We start from the raw sequence: 25,866 nt of genomic DNA on the forward strand, positions 1-25,866 counted from the left end.
CCTAAGACCCAAAAACAACAATCTTGCTTTCATCAGTCCACAAAATGTTCCTCCATTTCCCTTTAGCACATGCAATTTTTTTTTTTTTTTTTTTTTTTTTTTTTTTTTTTTTTTTTTTATAAACAGTGGGACTTTGTGGAGTCTTCTTGTCCAGAGCTTGGCTTCACATAGACATTTTCAAATTGTGACAGTACTTACAGGTAACTTTGGACCTTCTTTGATCACCCTGGAGCTGATCATTGACTGAGTCTTTTACCAATCTGTCTATTCTTCTATCCATTTGAATGGTGGTTTTCTGTTTTCTTCCACATCTTTCTGGTTTTGTTGCATTTTTACAGCATTTGAGATCATTTTTAGCTGAGCAACCCTCATTTTCTACACTTCTTTATATGTTCCCCCTCTCTAAGCAATGGAATCGTTCCAGACATTGTTCAGAAGAACAGCAGTTCCAGACGTGTTGGTGTTTTCTGCTCATGTCATGAAAATGTTATCAGACAAGAATAATCCCTTGCCAAGTCAAATTATTCGTAAATTAGTGAAAAAGACAAAGAGAAGGACTGAATAATGTATACACGTATAACGGGTCCATAGGTATTTGGGCAATGATAATTGTTTCTTTACACCATCAGAATCTAGTTGAAATGTGTAACGAGATGCGCTTATTGTGTGGACTTTCATTTTTAATTCAGTGGTTTAAGAAAAATATGTTAACTATTTCAGAATTAGACATTTTTGTAATTTGTCCTTCAGTTTCCAGAAGCCAAAAAATGTTTTGACAAATGTAATTAACACTTGGATAAAAATCTTTGCAGTGACTGAATTCTTCTCTGAGATCTTTACTGCAGCCACCTTCAGCTCATTGTCGTTTTAGTTGTAGTTATGGCCACTCCAGAAATACTGTAATGCACAAGATAAGGATTTTACTCGCTGCTGTAGATTATGCCTCCGAATGACTGTAGGTTGGACTTGGTGATGCTGGTGAAGATCAGTATTGTTCTTGTTTTCCAAGAAAAGAACTCAACCATCATCCACATTAGTTATCTTCTGTGGTCTATCAGGCCTCAGTTAGCCCACCAGTTTTTCTTCTTTTTAAGAATCTACCAAATTATTCTTTTAGCCACTCCTAATGTTTCTGCTTTCAATTATTTTTGGTTGTCATCACCCAGTAGACTAATGCTGCGGTTGTTGGCACATGGGTGATAAACACTCCGGAAGTCGCTTTCATGGAATGCTTTGGGGTACAAACCCTTTAAAATGAGCAATGCTCTGTGCCCAGGGGTAGGCAACCTGTTCCAGAAAGAGCCATGAGGGTGCAGGTTTTCTTTGCAGCCACTGACTCCACCAGGTGATTTTACTGATTAATATCACTTTGAGCAGATGGAATCAGTTAATCAGTGAAATCACCTGGTGGAGTCAGTGGCTGCAAAGAAAACCTGCACCCTCATGGCTCTTCTGGAACAGGTTGCCTACCCCTGCTCTGTGTGGACAACACCGACATGACGATCTTATGGATAACCCCAGATGTGACAGTAGAGTTTTTGACCGACTTGGTGTTGTAATGACAAGACCACGAAAGTGAACAAGTATGTTTGTGAACATGCAGGAGCTCGCCTCATCCTGGTGATTAATGCCCCATGAAATTCAAGGTCATGGCCTCAATGACAGACGTGTTACGATTGAATCTGTACTCAACATCAGGTTAGTTTCACACTTTGTCGTCGTGAAGATGCGTTGTTATAAACAGGTTTGCTGGGTTTACATGAAGTGTTTACTGTTCCTTTACTCAGAATTAGGGTATTTGTTGTTTTTGCTGTAGAAATATGGCAAACATCTGAGTTCCATGTGTTCTAATTTAACATCACAACAGTTTGGGCCAGAATGAGTAATTTTACTGTAAAATAGTGCCGTATTGAAGGTAATGCCTAATTATTTAAGGATAATAAATGATGATGGAACTGAAGTTTCAAAATTCATTTGAATACAATAATTTCTTCAGAAATCTCGCTATTTGCACACAAGTAAAGTTTTAGGAGAAAATTAAGAAAATATTCAGTGTAGAGCGTGTGCAATAACATGTTTCTAGAAAGGAGGAACTTTGCTCGTCTTTCTGGGTCTGATGGACGTTGTACAAAACAAAATAACCATTTTGTAAATGCTGATAAGTTCTGTCATACTGCTGAACATGAACCATGGGAAAGAGAGAGCGGGTGGGAGTAATAATTTGCTCGTTGTGCCCCAAAATAACCCGAGCGAAAACCTGTCCGCCCAAGACTATGGATAAACAGCAAAAAAAAAAAAAAAATGTGAAGAGGCCACGAGTCATTTATGATTCACTTTGTGCAATAAGGGACAGTGAGTTGCTGCAATCATGTACATTCACTCCGACCAATATCTTAGTTTACAGTGGTGACATTTGTGTTAATCGCTGATCGACAGCAGATCAAGTTTTATCCAAGTGGAATGTCGTCTGAAGGCATCCAGTGATCTGCACAAAACCCTGACTATCGTCCGGTGGTCCTCTTCTACCTCAAAGGTAATAAGGTAACACATTGGAGGAGAAAGTAATGGCACACTACAAGCAGGCTAATTATAAGACAGGAGCCAAATGTGGTGCAGCAGATTCTTCTCATACAACCTTCTTTCTGCTCAACAGTGGAATTCATGCAGGGAAAGATGACTCTGACCTGGACTACAAGTCACAAATACATGAATAAAGAACATCAAAGGTCAAGGGTGATTTGAACTACAGGTGAACATTGGTGTTATGTAGCTGATCACGTGAGTTGCGTATTCAGATGACCAGTGTTCATGTTCAACAACGAGCAGATGAAGGAACCATTTGATTGTCTTCCGTGCATTCATTTCCTTCTTACCGATCCAACCCGAGCTAACGCAGTCTGGTGGAAATGTGCCTTTGACTTGCAGTAGCACCACTGGTCTACAGTTAGTTTCTTCTCCAATCCCAGAAGGTTTTCAGAGAAGAAATCAATACCTGAAGTGTCCTGATAATGTTTTTATTCTCCAAGGGTTCCTGTTTGGTCCACGTGGAGAACAGCACTCAAACTGATGGTGTTACAGGGTACCGTTACCTGAGCGGGGAGCCAGTTCCACCGTCAGAGTCAAAGGTCTATTGTTGCACTCACTGCTTGTTCTGTGGCAGGCAGCATGAAAAACAGCCATGTGGGTGTGAACTTCCTTAAGAACACGGCGGATCTTCAGACAGGGTCAGCGGGCTGCACGGGGGAACTGTGCTGAGGGACTGGAAGGCAAAGATGGACGGATCGTAGGAGTACCTGGGGCGGAGGACGACTGCCAGTTAAATTCTGAGGAGACAGAGACAGACAGATGTTTACAGACGTAGTCGTGGTGAGTAACCGTGACCAGGGGTTCAAGTGGCAGATTGGGGAATCCTAAAATCCAGAGAAGCGGTACAGCAGGGAAAAAAAAGATACCTCAAAATAACTCCCACATCAGCTGCCCAAAAATAAAGTTGATTTTGAGTCAGTAATGCCTAAAATATTACAGGCTGGAGTTTTAATCATAATTGACCAGTGGCACGCTGGCTCAGTGGGCGGGTCTCACAACAGAACTGCATGTCGTTCTATTTCACCGTGATGTCATTCCATTCACAGAACCCCCGTGAGCAGAACCTTCAGGCTCAAGCTGTCCATAACTGGCCTTGACCATGACTTTTTTTTTGGATTTGGCAGTTCTCCACAGCCTGCCAAAGTTTGTCCAAGCTGAACGTAGAGATTCACCTTAAGTGCTGATTTGTACCGCGGCAGGAAGACGGAAAGTCCCCGGTGACGTCAGTGCACGGTCTGTTACCGTGACATCAGACGTCACCTTCAGGGACTCGGCACTGGCTACCGAGCTGTAGGAACACGACAACAAATCCACAAACCAATGGGACCTGACTGACATTTTATTTTTTAACAGCACTGACGTAAACAGGAAAAAAGTGTTAAAACTAATGACAGCCTGAGGAGCAGTTACAAGTAACTTTACAGCTGTGAGACATTCTCCATCTGGTAGCTGGCGGGAAAGTCAGCACTCAGAATGACCAGGGTCAAACCCACAGCCTTCAGGGTCTCACTGTAAATTCAAACTCCTGTCCTGAATGTCGGTTCTGCTGCTCTTTAATTGAACTCACCATCTGGACAGGGACTGACGTTCAGTTTGACACAACGGCCTCCGCAGACAAAATGGCTTTTTAAATGTCAGTGAAATCCAAAGAATCTGTAGATCTGATGTACCAGAACAAAACACTGATCATCTTCAGCCTGCGTGACATGACGAGCTTGGAGCAGCTTGTGGAACAAATTATACAGGAGTGTCATTTGAGTGGAGTTTTACAGTTTAATCACTGAGATTAGAAAAAAATGCAAAAAAAAAAAAGAAAAAACTTTGTTGGGCCGGGACACGTCTGCATGACTTTTTTTATTATTATTATTTACTTTTTCACAATATTCTTTTTTTTTTTAAGATTCACTTGTATCCATTACATTTAAAATTTTTTCATAATTTTGGCTTACATCTTTGTTTTCAAATTGGGCCATTTTTGATGACAGTACGTCACTCTAGTAGTTTGAAGTAACAGTGGGTTTGTACCTTTAAGAACATATAAAATATTTTTCCCAAATAAATTTAAAGTTTTAACATACAAACACACCATGAGGCACAACAATAACAGAAACAGCTAAGTGCACTGGTGCGACTCCTCAACATGACTCATAATAAGTGCAGTGCTGTTTTCAAAGAACAAGCACACATTCACTCGTTTCTGAACATGCTTACACCAGTCGAGGGTCACAGGGGGGCGCAGCCTGTCGCAGCACCCGTAGGATGTGAGGCAGGATGGGGGCCGCTTCTCACGGCCTTCCTGCTGTGAAGCAGCAGTGCTAACCGCTAAGCCATCGTGCTGCCCAGCACACAAACATGCTGACTCTTCACGTCCTCGCCATATCTGAACTCCGTCCTTCACCTGAATCAATCCTCGTCCCCCCACTGTACTCGTTCTTTACCACTGTCTGAAACCGGACGTCTTCACTCCGCGGCCTGGGACGCTCTCACCACCCGTCCTTTTCACCTCCAACGCCTGGAGGAAGAGGGAGGACAGAGGGAGGTGCTGCTGCAGCAGGCAAAGCTTCAACACTGAAACACAAACACACAAAACCATCGACCTCCTCAACCCCGTAACGTCTCCCCCGTGCTCCAACCGCATCTTAGAGCCCGTGCCCCATTCGGATCCAGTGTCTCCTCTGGGTCCAAGCCAGGAAAAGTGAGGGCTAGCAGATAAAAGTGGGAGAAAGATAGAAAGAGAGCGAGAGACTGATAAAAAAGAAAAAAGGGGGTCAGCAGGGTGACGGTACAAAATCTCACCCCCCAGAACACCACAAGTGTCCAAACATTGACACCACAGTGAGCAAAACCTCCACATTTCAGAGGAGCTGAAGTGATAGCAAGCCGGCCGGGCTATAAATGGAAATGACTTCATCCCTGGAAATACACCACAAGGGAAGTGCACAACACTCCCCCTCCTCTTCCTCCGCCTCAGCTCCATCCCTCAACATCACTCAGTGTTTCTTCTCAGAGGTTTTATCTCCTGTGCTTTTACATGTTTGTACGTCGCAGCCGGGGCACCTCTCACCTCGGTGTGGAGGGCTGGAGCAAAATTACATGTAGCCGCTGCCATCGGTGTGTGTGTGTGAGAGATATGGCGCCACTGACATCCCACACAACATGATAACGTCACTCTTCCCACCACGCTGCGCGTCCTTCTGGAGTTCTCCACACTGTGCCAAGATGCACAGGCCTGTTCCACATGACTCCAACACGCTACAAGCAAGATCTAAGAACGTGGGCCTGAGCTGGAGGATAATCAGTCGATGTGATGTTTGGACTAGAAAAATCAATCTTAGGAAAATACCTCTCCGTTTGCAGAACTGTTCAGTACAAGACTAAATCCACGGAGAGCGCCGAGCTGTTGAAGGTGGTTCAGTGGGATCACAAAAACAATCTAAAAATATTTTTCCTTTTGGCTTGCGTGGTATCGCTGCAGGACTCGGTGTTGTGTGCAAAAGAAAGTGGGCCAAGCTGTTAGCCCTGTCATGGTAAAGCATGGGAACAATGATGTTGCCAGATGCTGTCCCAGTATGCAGTTGGAGGGACTTCAAGGTGCTGGCAAGAAGACAGGCTGGGCTGTTGACAGGGGCTGAGGAACCTTAAGGGGTTTAATGGGCACCCTAATACAGGCAGTTCTACAGAAAATGTTCAGTTTAAACTAAATTGAAAAGGTTGTGAATGACTCATTGGCACACGTTGGGAGTTAAATGGGAACCACTAGCTGTATTCTCAAGGTGACCTGTAGAACAAGAGCTTCATTAGTGTGTGAACCAGTGTGTGTGTGTGTGTGTGAGAGAGAGATATACACAGGCTCTGAGGCCCATCAAACTGGTGCTTATCCCCAGACACTGTACCACGAAGCATGTAAGAGTCACCCCAGATGAGACACCAGTCTGTAGCAGGTTACTTCACCTGCATTTACATCTGGGTGGACTGGGACAATGCAGATGAAGGGTCTTATGCAAGGATACAGATGTTGTGTGAGCAGGATTTGACCCCTGGACGACCTGTTGTTAGTCCAAAACCAACATTTAATGGGTTCTTCCTGTTATACCAAATGTCACACATAATACATGACTTAGAATAATAATAAACCTGTACAGGTCCTGAGATCTGGTGCTGATCCCCAGACACTGCGGTGGGCATCAGACCAGAGTCTGAAACTCACCCTAGATGGGACACCAGGCCATTAAAAGGTCACGTTTTCAGCCAAGCCTGGAACCCATTCCTGGCTGGGGTGACTGTGGCAACAGCACAGTCCTGAACTCGAGCCTCGGTCTCTCTCTGTCTGTGTGCGTTTACACATACACACATACATACATACGTACCGCTGTGCACCAAGTGCAAGACGCCCCTTCCAAGAATATTAAAATTACATATAAATACATCAAAGAGGTTGTTGAACACCCCACAGACTAAATATTACAGATAACTGTCATCTGATGAACACAAACTTACTCGGATCTTTATGCTCCGTGTTTTTCCTCCACAGTTCTTCAGCAGCATTTTCTGTGGAAAGAAAGACAGTTAGGTAAAAAATAAATTCATGAATTAATAATATCTAAACACTGTTAAAGGTGCACGCTGGAAGAACACACATACGTCAAAGTAACTGCAGTGCAATATCAGCAGAGCATCTGTTTGGAGTCCATGGATATTCATTCATTCACTCATTCATTTCCTGCTGCTTATCCAGGTCCAGGTAGCGGCGGCAGCAGATTAGGCACCTCATCCCAAACTTCCCTAACCTCCAGCACCTACTGAGGCATTCCAAAGCCAGCTACGAGATATAATCCCTCTGTCCTGGGTTGTCCATTTATTTGGACGTGACTAGAAGTCCTCCCTCGGGAGACGACCAGGGGGCATCCCTCACCAGATGCCCGAACCACCATGACAGATAGAATGTCTTCATGGTATTGTATTCATAACCATCCTCAGTTTACAGAAAAGGGGCGACCAGAACACACCAAAAACTCAGACAGTACTGAATATCATAATCAACCCTTTTTCTAAAAACTCCATCAATATCATCCTTTTACCAGGTGAATATGACCTGGTTTTTACAAACAAAAGCATAAAGATGTAATGACACGTGAAGACTGAACTCAAATTAGTGCTGAATCAGGACAACAGAGGAGGTGAAAGAAAACCAGATGTCTCACGAAGCAATCAATGAAGCTTATGTAATATCCGGTCTCCCACTTCCCTCCATGTCCACGCACTACTACTATTCTAAACCACAGTGGGGGCGGAGGGAACCGCACAATCATCGAATTGTGTGAACTCGGGGAAACTAGCTTCTAAGGGGGAAGGGAGCTGAGTGCAGAATGGAAACACAAGACTCCTGCTGTCGTGGAGTGGGCGAGCTGGTGTGCACTTGCCCTCGTGCTCTCCTCCTGACAAACCTGATCTTTATACCAACGGTCACCAAGTCCATCTGGGGGCGCTAATTAAAACCTTGATACCAGCTGTTTGTACCGTCTGTACTGTAGTAACTCCATAAAATATAATAATTGTGAAAAACAAGAATGTCTTTAATTTTCGATAAAGTTCGAATGAAAGAATAAAGAGTTTGGGAGAAGTATCACGAAGTTGACCTTAATGTTTCATTAAAATTACTGGAAACACCTTGCAACTGTTTCCAAAGTACAAATTTATTTTATTTTGGGCCTTCCTGCTTTGCCATGTACTGAATTAATAACAAAACACTCCACTTTCTCAGTAAGACACTGAAAGGTTTCTTGTTGCATTCGTCTTTAATTGGCCAAACTGTGCAAAATAAGATCTTAATCTACCTTTTACAATTAGATGTGCACATAAGATCTCCCGTTAGAGTAGGAGCAACATTTAGACTACATTCACTCTGACGTTGGCAATCCGGCTTGGATTCGGGCCAGACACGTTTCCCTGAATGTGAACGGCGCAAATCAGATTTAAGGTGGCTTGTTTTCTATCCGGCATTCACCAAAGTCTGAATACAAATGTGGCTAGAATCTGGCTACCTCAGGAATCATGACATCCAGCTATCACACCATGTCCCACAGCGTCTTCTCCACTGTGGAGGCGCTCAGTAAAGCAGTCCTGGCGCGCACACACACACACACACACACACACACACCTGTGCTTGTTTAGAAATCGGTGTCAAAAACTGTCACAGTGGTCATTACAGCAGAATGTCTGTCATTTGAATAGGCAACCTACAGGTAACGATGTGAGGCACTGTCATTTTTCAACAACAGCGACAGACATCATTTACATCATTAAAAATGACAGTTTTAGTGTTTTCCACAGTAGTATATTAAAACAGAAAAATCTGACTCTGATGGCAGCTTAAAAATTACACAAATAATTCAGGTTTATCCGTTTAAAGCCACACAACTCTCTGCACTTAGATAATCCATCTTTCACTGTCTTTGTCCTCCTTGTTAAAGATAAAACAGCATCCAGTTTGTCGTCGTCACTCCAGTAAGCAGAAAAACAGTTGAATATTTTTATCTTTAGATGGCAAGTTCTGCATGTCTTTAACAATTTAGGAAAAATGAACCAACCAGCCAATGTACATTGGTCAAAACAAAATAATCCAGCTATATTTCTGTATAAATCTAATATTCCTGCCACTGTTTCTCATATTTTCTACACATTCATGAGAAATAAATACCTCTAAATCTAAAAATGCTCTTTGTGTATCAAGCAGCTTTTACTCCTGATGTGATTTACAAGACATCTAACAGAGACATTATAATGCTAACAACACAGGATCGTCATAGTGAAACTGAAACAAAATCAATCACGGAGGAAAAGGGTGTTCTTTGTTTGCTGCTTGTGTAAATGTGATAACATGATTTTATTCTGGGCCTTATGATTTGCAATGGGCCCTCCATCTACAGGCTTGGGGAGTAACGGAATACATGTAACTGCATTACATAATTAGGATACAAAAAAAAAAAAAAAAAAAGGTAACTGTATTCCGCTACAGTTACAGAAAAAAAGACGTATTCGGATTACAGGTATATTTAGTAAAAATGGGGATTACTTCACAGGATTACAATTTTAATGCATTTTATGATATCAGACTTCAGACAACTTTATTGATCCCAAAAAAGGGCAATTAGGTTTACACTCCAATTACCTCAGACACTGAGGCAAAGTGGGTGAAGACCGCAGCAGGGGCCCGCGCCACCCAGCCTGGGGTTGAAGTCTGCAGCAGTACCGTGCTGCCTTCAGTCCCAGGCTGATATTATCTGTATATAATATTTTTTTTCTTTGAAATGAAAACGTCCAATCATGGACAGCGACATGACGTCTCCTAACCAGGCAAAATATTGATGAAGTACCCGGATGTTAATGCATTTTCAGTGGAGATCCACGACTGAACACACTCAGAAGAATGCTTGCAAAATACATGTTAAAATGCCATTTTGACCTGGATATCGAGCCAGTAAAATTAAATTACATTAAATTATGTCAGGAAAGTATTAAACTTACTCTGACACCCACACATTCCCAAATATTAGTCTTTAAAGTTACACGGCTCTGCACTGTTCAAGCTGCTAAGCTGAGGCGTCCTGCAGCAGCTGCTGCTGTGTTCAACGCGACTCCTAAAACCATTACAATATATATATATATATATATATATATACATATATATATATACACACACTCAACAAAAATATAAACGCAACACTTTTGGTTTTGCTCCCATTTTGTATGAGATGAACTCAAAGATCTAAAACTTTTTCCACATACACAATATCACCATTTCCCTCAAATATTGTTCACAAACCAGTCTAAATCTGTGATAGTGAGCACTTCTCCTTTGCTGAGATAATCCATCCCACCTCACAGGTGTGCCATATCAAGATGCTGATTAGACACCATGATTAGTGCACAGGTGTGCCTTAGACTGCCCACAATAAAAGGCCACTCTGAAAGGTGCAGTTTTGTTTTATTGGGGAGGATACCAGTCAGTATTTGGTGTGACCACCATTTGCCTCATGCAGTGCAACACATCTCCTTTGCATAGAGTTGATCAGGTTGTCAATTGTGGCCTGTGGAATGTTGGTCCACTCCTCTTCAATGGCTGTGCGAAGTTGCTGGATTTTGGCAGGAACTGGTACACGCTGTCGTATACGCCAGTCCAGAGCATCCCAAACATGCTCAATGGGTCCGGTGAGTATGCCGGCCATGCAAGAACTGGGACATTTTCAGCTTCCAAGAATTGTGTACAGATCCTTGCAACATGGGGCCGTGCATTATCCTGCTGCAACATGAGGTGATGTTCTTGGATGTATGGCACAACAATGGGCCTCAGGATCTTGTCACGGTATCTCTGTGCATTTAAAATGCCATCAATAAAATGCACCCGTGTTCTTCGTCCATAACAGACGCCTGCCCATACCATAACCCCACCGCCACCATGGGCCACTCGATCCACAACATTGACATCAGAAAACCGCTCACCCACACAACGCCACACACGCTGTCTGCCATCTGCCCTGAACAGTGTGAACCGGGATTCATCCGTGAAGAGAACACCTCTCCAACGTGCCAAACGCCAGCGAATGTGAGCATTTGCCCACTCAAGTCGGTTACGACGACGAACTGGAGTCAGGTCGAGACCCCGATGAGGACGACGAGCATGCAGATGAGCTTCCCTGAGATGGTTTCTGACAGTTTGTGCAGAAATTCTTTGGTTATGCAAACCGATTGTTTCAGCAGCTGTCCGAGTGGCTGGTCTCAGATGATCTTGGAGGTGAACATGCTGGATGTGGAGGTCCTGGGCTGGTGTGGTTACACGTGGTCTGCGGTTGTGAGGCTGGTTGGATGTACTGCCAAATTCTCTGAAACGCCTTTGGAGACGGCTTATGGTAGAGAAATGAACATTCAATACACGAGCAACAGCTCTGGTTGACATTCCTGCTGTCAGCATGCCAATTGCACGCTCCCTCAAATCTTGCGACATCTGTGGCATTGTGCTGTGTGATAAAACTGCACCTTTCAGAGTGGCCTTTTATTGTGGGCAGTCTAAGGCACACCTGTGCACTAATCATGGTGTCTAATCAGCATCTTGATATGGCACACCTGTGAGGTGGGATGGATTATCTCAGCAAAGGAGAAGTGCTCACTATCACAGATTTAGACTGGTTTGTGAACAGTATTTGAGGGAAATGGTGATATTGTGTATGTGGAAAAAGTTTTAGATCTTTGAGTTCATCTCATACAAAATGGGAGCAAAACCAAAAGTGTTGCGTTTATATTTTTGTTGAGTGTATATATATTATATTTTCACACAATTATCCTTTATTGACCGAGTTCCATTCATGAAGTCAGTGGTGTGTGTGCACATCTCTATGTGTGGGTGTGACTGTGAGCGGCACAGCGCGGGTCATTATAATTTCATTATTTTAAGGTGCAAATTTAAAAAAAATCCCCAGTCTTGTCGAACAGTTTTAATCACTAACGACAAGTTTTTTAACTAGACATTAGGGTTATGACAAATCTCAAATTTATTAGCCTGGGGTTATAAATGATGAACTTTTACCTAAAACTCACAAAAATGTCTTTGGTTTTGCCCGACCTTGAAAAAACCTCCCGCACCTAAGACAGTTTCATATTTCACATTAAAACACCTCGCGGCTTAAACACTTTTTATTATAACATGTCAGTTTTACATACAATACACATGAGGAATACATGAAAATGAGTACATACAGCATTTGTAGTGTTTTTAATAGTGTTTCAGATTTGTGTATTAGTGTTAATAAATTTGCTGTTAAGATATTTGTCTGTTCTGCAAGTAGAACAAACCTCCTCCATCAACTTTACAGCTCCCTCAGCTACTATGTTGGCGCAAGGCACATCAAGCACTGATGGTTCCTTTTTCCAGTGAGTAGAGAAGCATTTCACAGCTTTGGGACACTTAAGTTTGGATATTGATGACAGCAGGTCTTCATAATCTGTCTCTGAATAGTGTTGGTTAGAAAACCAGGCCCATGACCATGTAGTTGCAATGAAATCGCAAGTTACCCTCAACTGTTCTCGCCAATTTGGAAGAAGGAATAATGCAATAAGTGTAAAAAAAAATCCTCGTGAGTTCCACCTGGCACTGTGAAGTGATGGCAGCTTGTGCCATTTGATGCAAGGCCATTTTTCCTCTGTTTTGTAAAACGTGTATGCTTCACAAAGCTCAAAAAGGAATTTAAAATCATCTCTCAAGCCAAGGTTCTCATACTCTGGTATCACTTCTGTGCCCATGTATGCATTTTGCAAATCATCATACTGTTCCAAAATCTCATCAATAAACTTGTAGTTAATGTTAGGTGACTGTGACCGTATAGGAAAAAAGAAGTTCAACACGTCGCAGAACAAGATCAAGAATGTAGTGTTGCCAGCCGATGTATTGAGGTTCATCGAATCCCTTGTCTCTAAATGTTCTCTGAAGCCTGGCTACAACACCATTTTTGCGACCACTATTGACTGCTGTTGTGTCAGAGATGATCATCTGAATACTGTTCCATACATTGTAGTCATCAAGCAGGTCCTATCTTGGTATATAGATGTCTGCAGCTGTTCCACTGTCACAAGCCAAAATGCCAAGTTGTAATGTTCTTCTGTCATTTTTCAAGCGCACAACTTGGTATTCTTACCATCAAACTGCAAAATTTCTCTTCAGAGAAAAGTTCCATGAGGCGGTTCTTAACTTGTTCTGCATCGCTGATTGTTCGACGCCAGACTCCAGACTGTGATGGTGTTGGGACACTAACTCCATCTTAAGCCAGACTTTGAAGCACCTGTGACATTTTTCTGGTTGACAAAGAGTGTTTAGACACCAGTTTGGCAGTAGACTTTGTTGAGTGGCGTGTTCAGTTTTATCTATTTTACCTTTAATTTTTATTTCTTTTAATTATTGTTTATTAATATATTTTAGCAATATTCATTTGTATATATTTTCTTGTTATTTCCTCATACTTGTTAATTCTTTTCTTGTTACATTATTTTTTAAATAGTATTGTGTAAACTCATGTATTTTTAAAAGTGATGTGGCGCTAGGTGCGGGAGGTTTTTTCAAGAGCCAATGAAATAAACTTCAAAAATGTGATCTATGGGTAAAAGTTCATCAAATGCAACATCAGGAAAATGAAAGTTTTGAAAAACGTTTTGTAGTCATAACCCTACTAGACATTGGTCTAGCAGTGGAAAATATCAACTAGACATAAGTGAAGAGTTAATGGTCCGTGTCATCAAGCGACACGGCAGGAAACATACAGCTGTTTATCATCCAAATATCACGGAAAAAATGACAAGAAGAACCAAAACCATTTACTTATGGAAGGAAATATTGTCTCCCTTGTTCCTCCGTTTGTGGCTTTGCCAACATGCACAGCTTTCCGGCATATTCCACCTGTTTCTTGAACTTCTATGCACGCAAATCACTAACTTGCCCAGAATTAAAATGGCGATCATGCCTCCTTACTGACAGTATTTCCTTAATGGTTTTCATTATGCTGTTGCTCTTATTTTGAAAGTTCAATAAGTGGACTGATATGTTAAACATGGTGCGAATTTACTGAACAAGTAGCAGACTTTTTTTTTGTTTTGTCTATTGTTCTGCAAGCCTGTTTTAATTACAAATTCATCCGCACACGCTTGAGTTTTCATTATCCTTCATTTGTTTGGCATTTTTTGTTGAAAATTTAGCAGGTGAACACTGGGTGTGTTTAAAACAATATTGTGGCGCTCTTAATTCATAACGTGAAGTAAACAGAGAATGCCATGGAAAAGAAACAGTTTGATTTTGGCTTAATAAACTGTACTATGTAGTCAAGACTATTTATATTTAGTTTCTTTTGTCTGTATTAGCATATTTGATATTGGAGTAATCCAGAAGTAATTGAAATAATCAAATTACATTACTTTAATATTATGGTACTTGGATTACGTTACTGATTACATTTTTCAACAGGTAACTAGTAACTGTATCGGAATACATTTTTAAAGTAACCCTCCCAACCCTGTCCATCTGTGGTTATCTGCCCAGTGAAAGGGAGGGCTTCTGAAAGATGGACAGCCAATGACAAACCATAGTGCCCTCCAAAATAATTTTATTGGATATTTTTCATGTTTTCATTAACAGTATTTTGTGTTACCATGATTCAAAAAATATTCATGGCCTAGCTGGTGGTGTCATAGGGCTGGCAAGCTGACAGGCCTGTAGTAATGTAGGAGAAACACTCCATATGATTTATACTGTCATTTACACAAAGTGCACATCTCAATGAACCTAAATCGACATGACATCTCCTGTGCTGGATCATCAGATAAAAAAAGCTCCAAGTACACACATGCAATAGTGCGGCAGTAAAGTCCATTCCCAAGGGTAGATAATGTAATGTGTCAGACACGTGTCACGAGATGTGCACAAACAGCTGTATTACACCTGTAGTAAAACTTTACGACAACTATGGCACTTAAGGAAAACCTCCCGGTGATGTAATGGCATGTACGAGAACATTACAGGCTCCAGGGAAATGCAAGCGATTACTAGTATTTTAGATTATTAGTATGGAAAGATTTGCAAGAGCACAAAAAAAGAGGAGTTTTTAAAAAGCTCAAAAAATCCAGCCAAGGCTTAAATGAGACCGCGGCAGGACACAATATCCAGGTTCATCACAGACACCATCCCAAACCTTCTAAGCTTCACCAAGGTATGGGAAATACTTCAAACTGTGATCTTTTAGAATCTACTCATACAGTAGTGTTCAGAAGAATAGTAGTGCTATGTGACTAAAAAGATTGATCCAGGTTTTGAGTATATTTCTTATTGTTACATGGGAAACAAAGTACCAGTAGATTCAGTAGATCCTCGCAAATCCAACAAGACCAAGCATTCATGATATGCACACTCTTAAGGCTATGAAATCGGGCTATTAGTAAAAAAAAAAAAAAAAAAGTAGAAAAGGGGGTGATCACAATAATAGTAGCATCTGCTGTTGACGCTACAAACTCAAAACTATTATGTTCAAACTGCTTTTTTAGCAACCCTGTGAGTCACTAAACTAGTATTTAGTTGTATAACCACAGTTTTTCATGATTTCTTCACATCTCCAAGGCATTAATTTTGTTGGTTTGGAACCAAGATTTTGCTGGTTTACTAGTGTGCTTGGGGTCATTGTCTTGGTGAAACACCCATTTCAAGGCCATGTCCTCTTCAGCATAAGGCAACATGACCTCTTCAAGTATTTTGACATATCCAAACTGATCCATGATACCCCGTTGGGGTTTTTCCGTAATTATTGTATGGCCTTGCCTTACAATATAAAGCACCTTGGGGCAGCTGTTTGTTGTGATTTGGCGCTATATAAATAAAGTTGATTTGATTTGGTTTGATACCTGGTATGCGATATATAGGCCCAACACCATAGGAGGAGAAACATGCCCATATCATGATGCTTGCACCACCATGCTTCACTGTCTTCACTGTGAACTGTGGCTTGAATTCAGAGTTTGGGGATCGTCTCACAAACTGTCTGTGGCCCTTGGACCCAAAAAGAACAATTTTACTCTCATCAGTCCACAAAATATTCCTCCATTTCTCTTTAGGCCAGTTGATGCGTTCTTTGGCAAATTCTAACCTCTTCTGCATGGCTTTTATTTAACAGAGGGACTTTGCGGGGGATTCTTGCAAATAAATTAGCTTCACACAGGCGTCTTCTAACTGTCACAGCACTTACAGGTAACTCCAGACTGTCTTTGATCATCCTGGAGCTGATCAATGGGTGAACCTTTGCCATTCTGGTTATTCTTCTATCCATTTTGATGGTTTTCCATTTTCTTCCATGCGTCTGTTTTTTTTTGTTTGTTTGTTTGTTTTTTGTCCATTGCACTGGAGATCATTGTAGATGAACAATCGATAATTTTTTGCACCTGCGTATAAGTTTTCCCCTCTCCAATCAACTTTTTAATCAAACTACGCTGTTCTTCAATCAATCAATCAACTTTTTTTTTATATAGCGCCAAATCACAACAAACAGTTGCCCCAAGGCGCTTTACACTGTAAGGCAAGGCCATACAATAATCATGAAAAACCCCAACGGTCAAAACGACCCCCTGTGAGCAAGTTCTTCTGAACAAAGTCTTGAATGTCCCATTTTCTTCAGGCTTTCAAAGAGAAAAGCATGTTCAACAGGTGCTGGCTTCATCCTTAAATAGGGAACACCTGATTCACACCTGTTTGTTCCACAAAATTGACAAACTTACTGACTGAATGCCACACTACTATTATTGTGAACACCCCCTTTTCTACTTTTTTTTTTTTTTTTTTTTTACTAATAGCCCAATTTCATAGCCTTAAGAGTGTGCATATCATGAATGCTTGGTCTTGTTGGATTTGTGAGACTCTACTGAATCTACTGGTACCTTGTTTCCCATGTAACATTAAGAAATATACTCAAAACCTGGATTAATTTTTTTAGTCACATAGCACTACTATTCTTCTGAACACTACTGTATATCCGTGAAACTAACAATGGGGCTTGACACAGAAACATCAGAAGACCCTATCAGAGTACATCATGTCCAGATATTCCACAAGGTAGAAGGACCGACCATTAGAAGCACATCCTCCTGAAAATGTGGGTCCAGATCAAAGTCTATAACCCAGACATCAAGGTCAATGACTCTGTTTACATGGACAACAATAATGTGATGTTATTCTGAATGAAACCATATTTAGATCATGGTGTTTACATGAGATGTTCTGATCATATTCCTCTGTACATGTTACAGATCACAGTCTGGTTACAGACTCAGCCACAGTACCTGTGTCTTGTGTGTTGCAAAATGCTCATACAACTCCAACAGGAGGACACGGTCTGATTAACGTCTAACTGTTGTTCTTCTGTGATAATTAGGTCAACAAGGACCCTGTCATATCTAACTAACTGGATCTGGATTAGTGTGCATTAAGGATTAGGAGAGTGATCTACTGACAACCATCTGACCCTTTAACACCGCCTTCAGGAAAGTTACAAAATACAGTGGGACAAAGGTTTACACCCACCTGTTTAATAATGTTAAATGGACTGCATTTATATAGCACATTTCCATCTGCATTAGACGCTCAAAGCGCTTTACAGTTATGCCTCACATTCACCCCGATGTCAGGGTGCTGCCATTCAAGGCGCTCACTACACACCAGGAGCAATAGGGGATTAAAGGCCTTGCCCAAGGGCCCTTAGTGATTTTCCAGTCAGGTGGGGATAATATAATGGAATAATATGGAGAATGAAGATTATGGAAGTCGATGAGCTTTTGAGTGAGTATTTGTATAATTCAGGTTAAATGGGGAACTTTTGGTTGTATTTAAGGGTCAACCTGTAGTTATTTTTAAATATATACATATACTCTTTGATACAATGGAAAACACACAGTTCATGAAAACTGATATCTTGATAAATATATGGCACATGGACTAGCACCTTAGCACAAGAGCATTTGGAACATGTAGAACATCATTTTCATGTTTACACAACATGAAACATCTGAAGTACAAAGAGGGTTTTTTGGGCGTAATATGAATTAAACCAATCAGATTGTCATTCCTCATGGCCCTTAAGAGCCATGTATGTACCCTCGATTTTGGTGCATTGGTATTTAGAGGAGGAGTCAAAAGTGACAGGTTTTCAGGTGAGGAAATTGATCCTACTCCTCCATCTCCATCCACGTGATCTCCTCCGTATCTCATCTGGCATAGATAGTTCCCCACTGCCCCTCCCATGGCCAGCCCCACCCCCATCTGGGTGTTACCCACCTTTGAATCTAGCAGTGAAGAAGAGGAACATGACCACACATACATTCAGTCATGTACAAGCAGATTATATGCATATTGTGAACCCACCTACAGTAATGTTCAGAATAATAGTTGTGCTATGTGACTAAAAAGATTAATCCAGGTTTTGAGTATATTTCTTACTGTTACATGGGAAACAAGGTACCAGTAGATTCAGTAGATTCTCAAATCCAACAAGACCAAGCATTCATGATATGTACACTCTTAAGGTTATGAAACTGGGCTATTAGTAAAAAAGTAGAAAAGGGGGTGTTCACAATAATAGTAGACAGACGACCCCCAAACTCTGAATTCAAGCCACAGTTCACAGTGAAGACAGTGAAGCATGGTGGTGCAAGCATCATGATATGGGCATGTTTCTCCTACTATGGTGTTGGGCCTATATATCGCATCCCATGTATCATGGATCAGTTTGGATATGTCAAAATACTTGAAGAGGTCATGTTGCTTTATGCTGAAGAGGACATGCCCTTGAAATGGGTGTTTCAACAAGACAATGACCCCAAGCACACTAGTAAATCAGCAAAATCTTGGTTCCAAACCAACAAAATGAATGCCTCGCAGATGTGAAAAAATCATGAAAAATTGTAGTTATACAACTAAATACTAGTTCAGTGATTCACAGGATTGCTAAAAAAGCAGTTTGAACATAATAGTTTTGAGTTTGTAGCGTCAACAGCAGATGCTACTATTATTGTGAACACCCCCTTTTCTTTTTTTCACTAATAGACCAATTTCATAGCCTTAAGAGTGTGCATATCATGAATGCTTGGTCTTGTTGGATTTGTGAGAATCTAGTGAATCTACTGGTACCTTGTTTCCCATGTAACAATAAGAAATATACTCAAAACCTGGATTAATCTTTTTAGTCACATAGCACTACTATTATTCTGAACACTACTGTATGTAAAAACGGTCTGCAATAGCCAATTTTTGATAACCAATTGTGTTTTAGCTGCAAAAAATAAATAATAAAGGGGGCAGCGGGAGGGGAGATACCCAAACAAGGTATAAAAACTGTATAATTTGTGGTAAAAGTAGCACTGTAGAACATTGTAAGAAATCAGTTCAGTTTTAAACATGTTTAAATAATTCAGGGTGTTGAGGTTATTCCTGATCCACACAATGTGAATACCTGGACTTAAGTGATGCAGATCCGGTGTCGTGTTGCGTATAAGTAGGTAAAAGTGGACAATCAGGTCCAATATGCAGTAATTGGGACGTACTGTATTCTGAATTGAAACCTCATTCTGATCATCGACTGCAACATGAAACCAATGAAAATAATGTCACACACTTCAACAGAAGACAGTTTTAACGGTGACGTTTTAGCTTCTTTTTTTTTTTAAAGTATGGGGAAAAATGCAGAAGTAGCATTTTGCACGAGTAATGGGAATCAAGTACTCAGGTATTCGGCAATATCTGGGTACACTCAAGGTATACAATGATAGGCAGCACAAATTATGCTGTTAAAAAAAAAAAAACAGGCCTCATTTCCTCAATTTTGAAATAGGGATAGAAATTAGGGACAAAAATTGTCAATGGGAGACTGCCCTTAGGTGGATCTGAAAATTGTGCCATATATAAATAGCAGAGGGCAGCATGTGGGATTAGTGGTTAGCAGTGTTGCCTCACAGTGAGAAGGTATGAATCTGACCTGGTCCTTTACGCAGCGCTTCTCTGTGAACATTTCAAATAAAATAAATGAAACAGCCATGCCAGCCAGGACTGAGTAACGAAGATGTTTAAGGGAAATGTATGGGAGTAAAAGTATACAATTTATTGAGGAAATATAGTGGAGTAAAAGTGAAAGTCATGAGAAATGTAATTAACGAAGTAAAGTACAGATACGTCAAAATTCTACTTAAGTATGATTAAAAAAAGTATTTCTACTTCATTACATTACAACACTGGTTCTAAAAGTAGTAAGTCCCTTCAGCTTCTCCCTCGTTTTCACTTGAGGTCACCACAACAGATCCGAGGTGGACCTGCATGTTGATTTGGCACAAGTTTTACGCTGGATGCCCTTCCTGATGCAACTCCACATTGCAGGAGAACGGGGTGGCTTTGAACCAGGAACCTTCTGCTTTGGAAACATGAATGAATGAATAGAAGAGCTTTGCACTTAACTTTACACCATGTTTTCGATGATCTCATCCCTTAACGCAGCGGCACTGCACCTAACAACACCTCAGTTTAAGACAAACACACCGCAGACGACTGCGTTGGTGAAAAACAAATAATCACACAATCAGGATGAGAGACGGAGAGAGACAGAGAGAGGGAGAGAGACAGAGAGAGAGACAAAGAGAGAGAGAGACAAAGAGAGAGAGAGACAGAGGTGTAGAGAGAGAGAGAGAGACACAGAGAGAGGGAGCGAGAGACAAAGAGGGAGAGAGAAAGAGGGAGAGAGAGACAGAGACAGAGAGAGACAAAGAGGGAGAGACACAGAGAGGGAGAGAGACAGAGAGACAAGGAGGGAGAGAGAGAGACAGAGAGAGACAAAGAGGGAGAGAGACAGCGAGACAGAGGGAGAGAGACAGAAAGGGAGAGACAGAGAGAGACAAATCGGGAGAGAGACAGAGAGAGAGAGAGAGGGAGGGAGACAAAGAGGGAGAGAGACAGAGACAGACAGAGAGGGAGGGAGGGAGAGAGAGACAGAGACAGGGAGAGACAGAGAGGGAGAGAGAGACAAAGAGGGAGAGAGACAGAGAGAGACAGGGAGAGACAAAGAGGGACAGAGACAGAGAGAGAGACAGAGAGGGAGAGAGACAAAGAGGGAGAGAGACAGAGAGAGACAAAGAGGGAGACAGACAGAGAGAGGGAGAGACAGAGAGGGAGAGAGACAAAGAGGGAGAGAGACAGAGAGAGAGAGAGAGAGAGAGAGAGACAAAGAGGGAGAGAGACAAAGAGGGAGAGAGACAAAGAGGGAGAGAGACAGAGAGAGAGAGAGACAGAGAGACAAATCGGGAGAGAGACAGAGAGAGAGACAGAGAGAGAGAGACAAAGAGGGAGAGAGACAGAGAGAGAGAGAGAGACAAAGAGGGAGAGAGACAAAGAGGGAGAGAGAGAGAGAGAGAGAGAGACAGAGACAAAGAGAGGGAGAGACAGAGAGAGAGAGACAGAGAGGGAGAGAGACAGAGAGGGAAAGAGACAAACCGGGAGAGAGACAGAGAGGGAGAGAGACAGAGAGAGACAAATCGGGAGAGAGACAGAGACAAAGAGGGAGACAGACAGAGAGAGGGAGAGACAGAGAGGGAGAGAGACAAAGAGGGAGAGACAGAGAGGGACAGAGAGACAAAGAGGGAGAGAGAGAGAGACAGAGAGAGAGAAAGAAGGAGAGAGAGAGAGACAGAGAGAGAGAAAGAGGGAGAGAGACAAAGAGAGAGAGACAGAGAGAGAGAGAGACAAAGAGGGAGAGAGACAGAGAGAGAGAGACAGAGAAAGAGGGAGAGAGACAGAGAGGGAGAGAGACAAAGAGACAGAGAAAGAGGGAGAGAGACAGAGAGGGAGAGAGACAGAGAGGGAGAGAGACAGAGAGGGAGAGAGACAGAGAGGAGAGGAGAGAGAGAGACAGAGAAACAAAGAGGGAGAGAGACAGAGAGAGAGAGACAGAGAGAGAGAGAGAGAGGGAGAGAGACAAAGAGGGAGAGAGACAGAGAGAGAGAGAGACAGAGGGAGAGAGAGAGAGAGACAGAGAGAGAGAGAGAGAGAGAGAGACAGACAGAGAGAGAAAGAGGGAGAGAGAGAGAGAAAGAGGGAGAGAGAGACAGAGAGAGAGAGAGAGAGAGGGACACAGAGACAGAGAGAGGGAGAGAGACAGAGAGAGAGAGAGAGAGACAGAGAGAGAGAGGGAGAGAGACAGAGAGAGAGAGGGAGAGAGACAGAGGGAGAGAGAGAGAGACAGAGGGAGAGAGAGAGAGACAGAGAGGGAGAGAGACAGAGAGAGAAAGAGGGAGAGAGAGAGAGAGAGAGGGAGAGAGAGACAGAGAGAGAGAGGGACAGAGAGACAGAGAGAGAGAGGAGAGAGAGACAGAGAGAGGGAGAGAGACAGACAGAGAGAGACAGAGAGAGGGAGAGACAGAGACAAAGAGGGAGAGAGACAGAGAGAGGGAGAGAGACAGAGAGAGGGAGAGAGACAGAGAGAGGGAGAGAGACAGAGACAAAGAGGGAGAGAGACAGAGAGAGAGAGACAGAGAGAGAGAGAGAGACAGAGAGAGAGACAGAGACAGAGAGGGAGAGAGACAAAGAGGGAGAGAGACAGAGAGGGAGAAAGACAAAGAGGGAGAGAGACAAAAGAGAGACAGAGAGCCCTGAAAGATTTTAACCAAGGTGTATGTAAACGTATGAACTCCGCTGCACGCAAGATCTCTGCGGTTTTCACATCTTACATCAACAGTTGTCTTTGTGCTCTCCACCAACTGCTGTGTGATGTGAGGGTGCAGATGTTTTTTGGGACTGGAGGTTGTCCGTCTAAAGGGTTAATGGAGTGCAGATCCTGCCTGCAGCTCTCAGGAGGCCCCCTATTGTGCTCCCCGCAGCACCTCCCGTTCCACTCGACTGAATGTACTACATACATACTCACATGTACACACATAAAGAAATTATACACACAAACACGTTTCTCTTTTCTTTCTTATTTTGCTACCTGCTGCCTGTCATTATGTGGTCTCCTCCTCTGAAAACCTCCTGGACATTCGGAGCCCCAAAACCTGCAGTTTGTCTCTTTTTACAAGCGCACCCTCTTTCCTGAGTTTCGTGTGGGTCAACAACAGCACTGGATTTTAATGATTACTGCACCAGCGTCTCCATGACTCATTAGCAGCTTTGTTTATTTAATCCTCTCCTTCTGCCTCCACACTTCCATCATTTCCCCCTGCTCGCCAGCCTTTGTGAGAAATGAGGGCGGACATCTGCTGTCCGTGCCTCCCTCTCCTTCATCGCTCTCCAACCAGACCACCGTGGTGGAGAGCGTCCGGCTGCAGAGAGGGAAGACTGTTTGCTTGCACGAGCGTGCACATTTGCGTGGCCTTGTGTTTATGCGTTGGGCCGTCTGCAGAGCCATCTCTGTGTGTTTGGAGTTCTGTTTGCGCTGCACAGTGGGAAGTGGAAGTCTCATCTGCTGTTTGAGACTTCTAACACTTTCTGTGAGGCACAGAGTAACCGAGGGAAATATCAGAATATTAAAATTCAAACAAATCATTGATAAGCAAACAAGAGGCCCTCACATTCTGCCAAAATGATGACTGTAGCAGTACCTCTGAAGCTTGGTTCTCCTTTTGCATATGCAAATTTATAAAAATAAAATGATGAGGGTCGTGTCACATGTTTATTAGCAGTAGCTACAGCACTAATATAAATTGTCCGCTACTCAGAGAAGCTGGCAAAGTGACTTATTGGGTCCTGTCAGTAGAATGTAAAATCTCTTGATCCAGACCAGCAAGTCCAACATTTAAAGGGTCCCCAACCCCAAATGGTCCATGAAAATTCAGTAAGGTATATCTTATATTCCAATTCTAAGATGGCACTATGCTAGTATACTAAGGTACAGTAGTGTTCAGAATAATAGTAGTGTGGCATTCAGTCAGTGAGTTCGTCAATTTTGTGGAACAAACAGGTGTGAATCAGGTGTCCCCTATTTAAGGATGAAGCCAGCACCTGCTGAACATGCTTTTCTCTTTGAAAGCCTGAGGAAAATGGGACGTTCAAGACATTGTTCAGAAGAACAGAGCAGTTTGATTAAAAAGTTGATTGGAGAGGGGAAAACTTATAAGCAGGTGCAAAAAATTATAGGCTGTTCATCTACATTGATCTCCAGTGCTTTAAAATGGACAAAAAAAAAAAAAAAACAGACGCATGGAAGAAAACGAAAAACAACCATCAAAATGGATAGAAGAATAACCAGAATGGCAAAGGCTCACCCATTGATCAGCTCCAGGATGATCAAAGACAGTCTGGAGTTACCTGTAAGTGCTGTGACAGTTAGAAGACGCCTGTGTGAAGCTAATTTATTTGCAAGAATCCCCCGCAAAGTCCCTCTGTTAAATAAAAGACGTGCAGAAGAGGTTACAATTTGCCAAAGAACACATCAACTGGCCTAAAGAGAAATGGAGGAATATTTTGTGGACTGATGAGAGTAAAATTGTTCTTTTTGGGTCCAAGGGCCACAGACAGTTTGTGAGACGACCCCCAAACTCTGAATTCAAGCCACAGTTCACAGTGAAGACAGTGAAGCATGGTGGTGCAAGCATCATGATATGGGCATGTTTCTCCTACTATGGTGTTGGGCCTATATATCACATACCGGGTATCATGGATCAGTTTGGATATGTCAAAATACTTGAAGAGGTCATGTTGCCTTATGCTGAAGAGGACATGCCCTTGAAATGGGTGTTTCAACAAGACAATGACCCCAAGCACACTAGTAAACCAGCAAAATCTTGGTTCCAAACCAACAAAATTAATGCCTCACAGATGTGAAGAAATCATGAAAAACTGTGGTTATACAACTAAATACTAGTTCAGTGATTCACAGGATTGCTAAAAAAGCAGTTTGAACATAATACTTTTGAGTTTGTAGCATCAACAGCAGATGCTACTATTATTGTGAACACCCCCTTTTCTACTTTTTTTTTTTTTTTTACTAATAGCCCAATTTCATAGCCTTAAGAGTGTGCATATCATGAATGCTTGGTCTTGTTGGATTTGTGAGAATCTACTGAATCTACTGGTACCTTGTTTCCCATGTAACAATAAGAAATATACTCAAAACCTGGATTAATCTTTTTAGTCACATAGCACTACTATTATTCTGAACACTACTGTATATTTAAATATCTAAAAAGGAAGAGTAAAATAGAAGAGTAGAAGAGAGTAGAGTAGAGCCACTTAGGTGCCTGGTCTTGAGAACCAGGGATGGTAGGTTGAAAAGCTTTTTGATCCCATGTGATACCAAGTGTGTTAAAAAAAATCCCTTAAAAAATGCCCCCCCCCCCCATTAAATCTAAAAACAACTTAAACCAGGAAATAGAAGTGTGTGAAAATAGGATCAACAGACCCTGACGTTTGACCAGATATGGAGAAAGTAGCATTTGTAAGTGATCTGTATGTATTACCATTCTGGGGTCCAGGGAATGGGGGAGTTCATGGGGACTCAGTCTAAGGCAGGGGTGGTGGCCAAGTGGTTAGTGCGCTTGGTTTCAGTGAGGAACCTTCCTGGTTCAAACCTCACCCCTGCCATATTTCTTCAAGAGGCATCCGGTGTAAAACCTGTGCCAAATCAGCATACAGACCCACCTTGGATCTACTGTGGGGACACCTACTGAAAACAAGGGAGCAGCCAAAGGGACTTACTAACGGGAACTCAATCTAACAGTCCAACTTACTTTGGCCAG

The 25,866-nt window shown here is 42.1% G+C and overlaps 1 protein-coding gene across 1 annotated transcript in view; it reads right to left on the reverse strand.

The window, feature by feature from the left end:
* Positions 1-3,112: 3,112 nt before the first annotated feature.
* The window catches only part of si:dkey-16j16.4, a 67,253-nt gene continuing 44,499 nt past the window's right edge, over positions 3,113-25,866 (reverse strand). The window contains exons 4-5 of the mRNA XM_034159667.1: positions 7,084-7,134; positions 3,113-3,323 (exon numbers count right to left, since the gene is read on the reverse strand). Coding sequence (XP_034015558.1) covers positions 3,216-3,323; positions 7,084-7,134 — 159 coding nt within the window. The 3' untranslated portion in view covers positions 3,113-3,215. The remainder of the gene's footprint in view (positions 3,324-7,083; positions 7,135-25,866) is intronic.

Source organism: Thalassophryne amazonica, chromosome 19 (assembly GCF_902500255.1).
Source record: "Thalassophryne amazonica chromosome 19, fThaAma1.1, whole genome shotgun sequence".
In the NCBI taxonomy this organism is placed as follows: Eukaryota; Metazoa; Chordata; class Actinopteri; order Batrachoidiformes; family Batrachoididae; genus Thalassophryne; species Thalassophryne amazonica.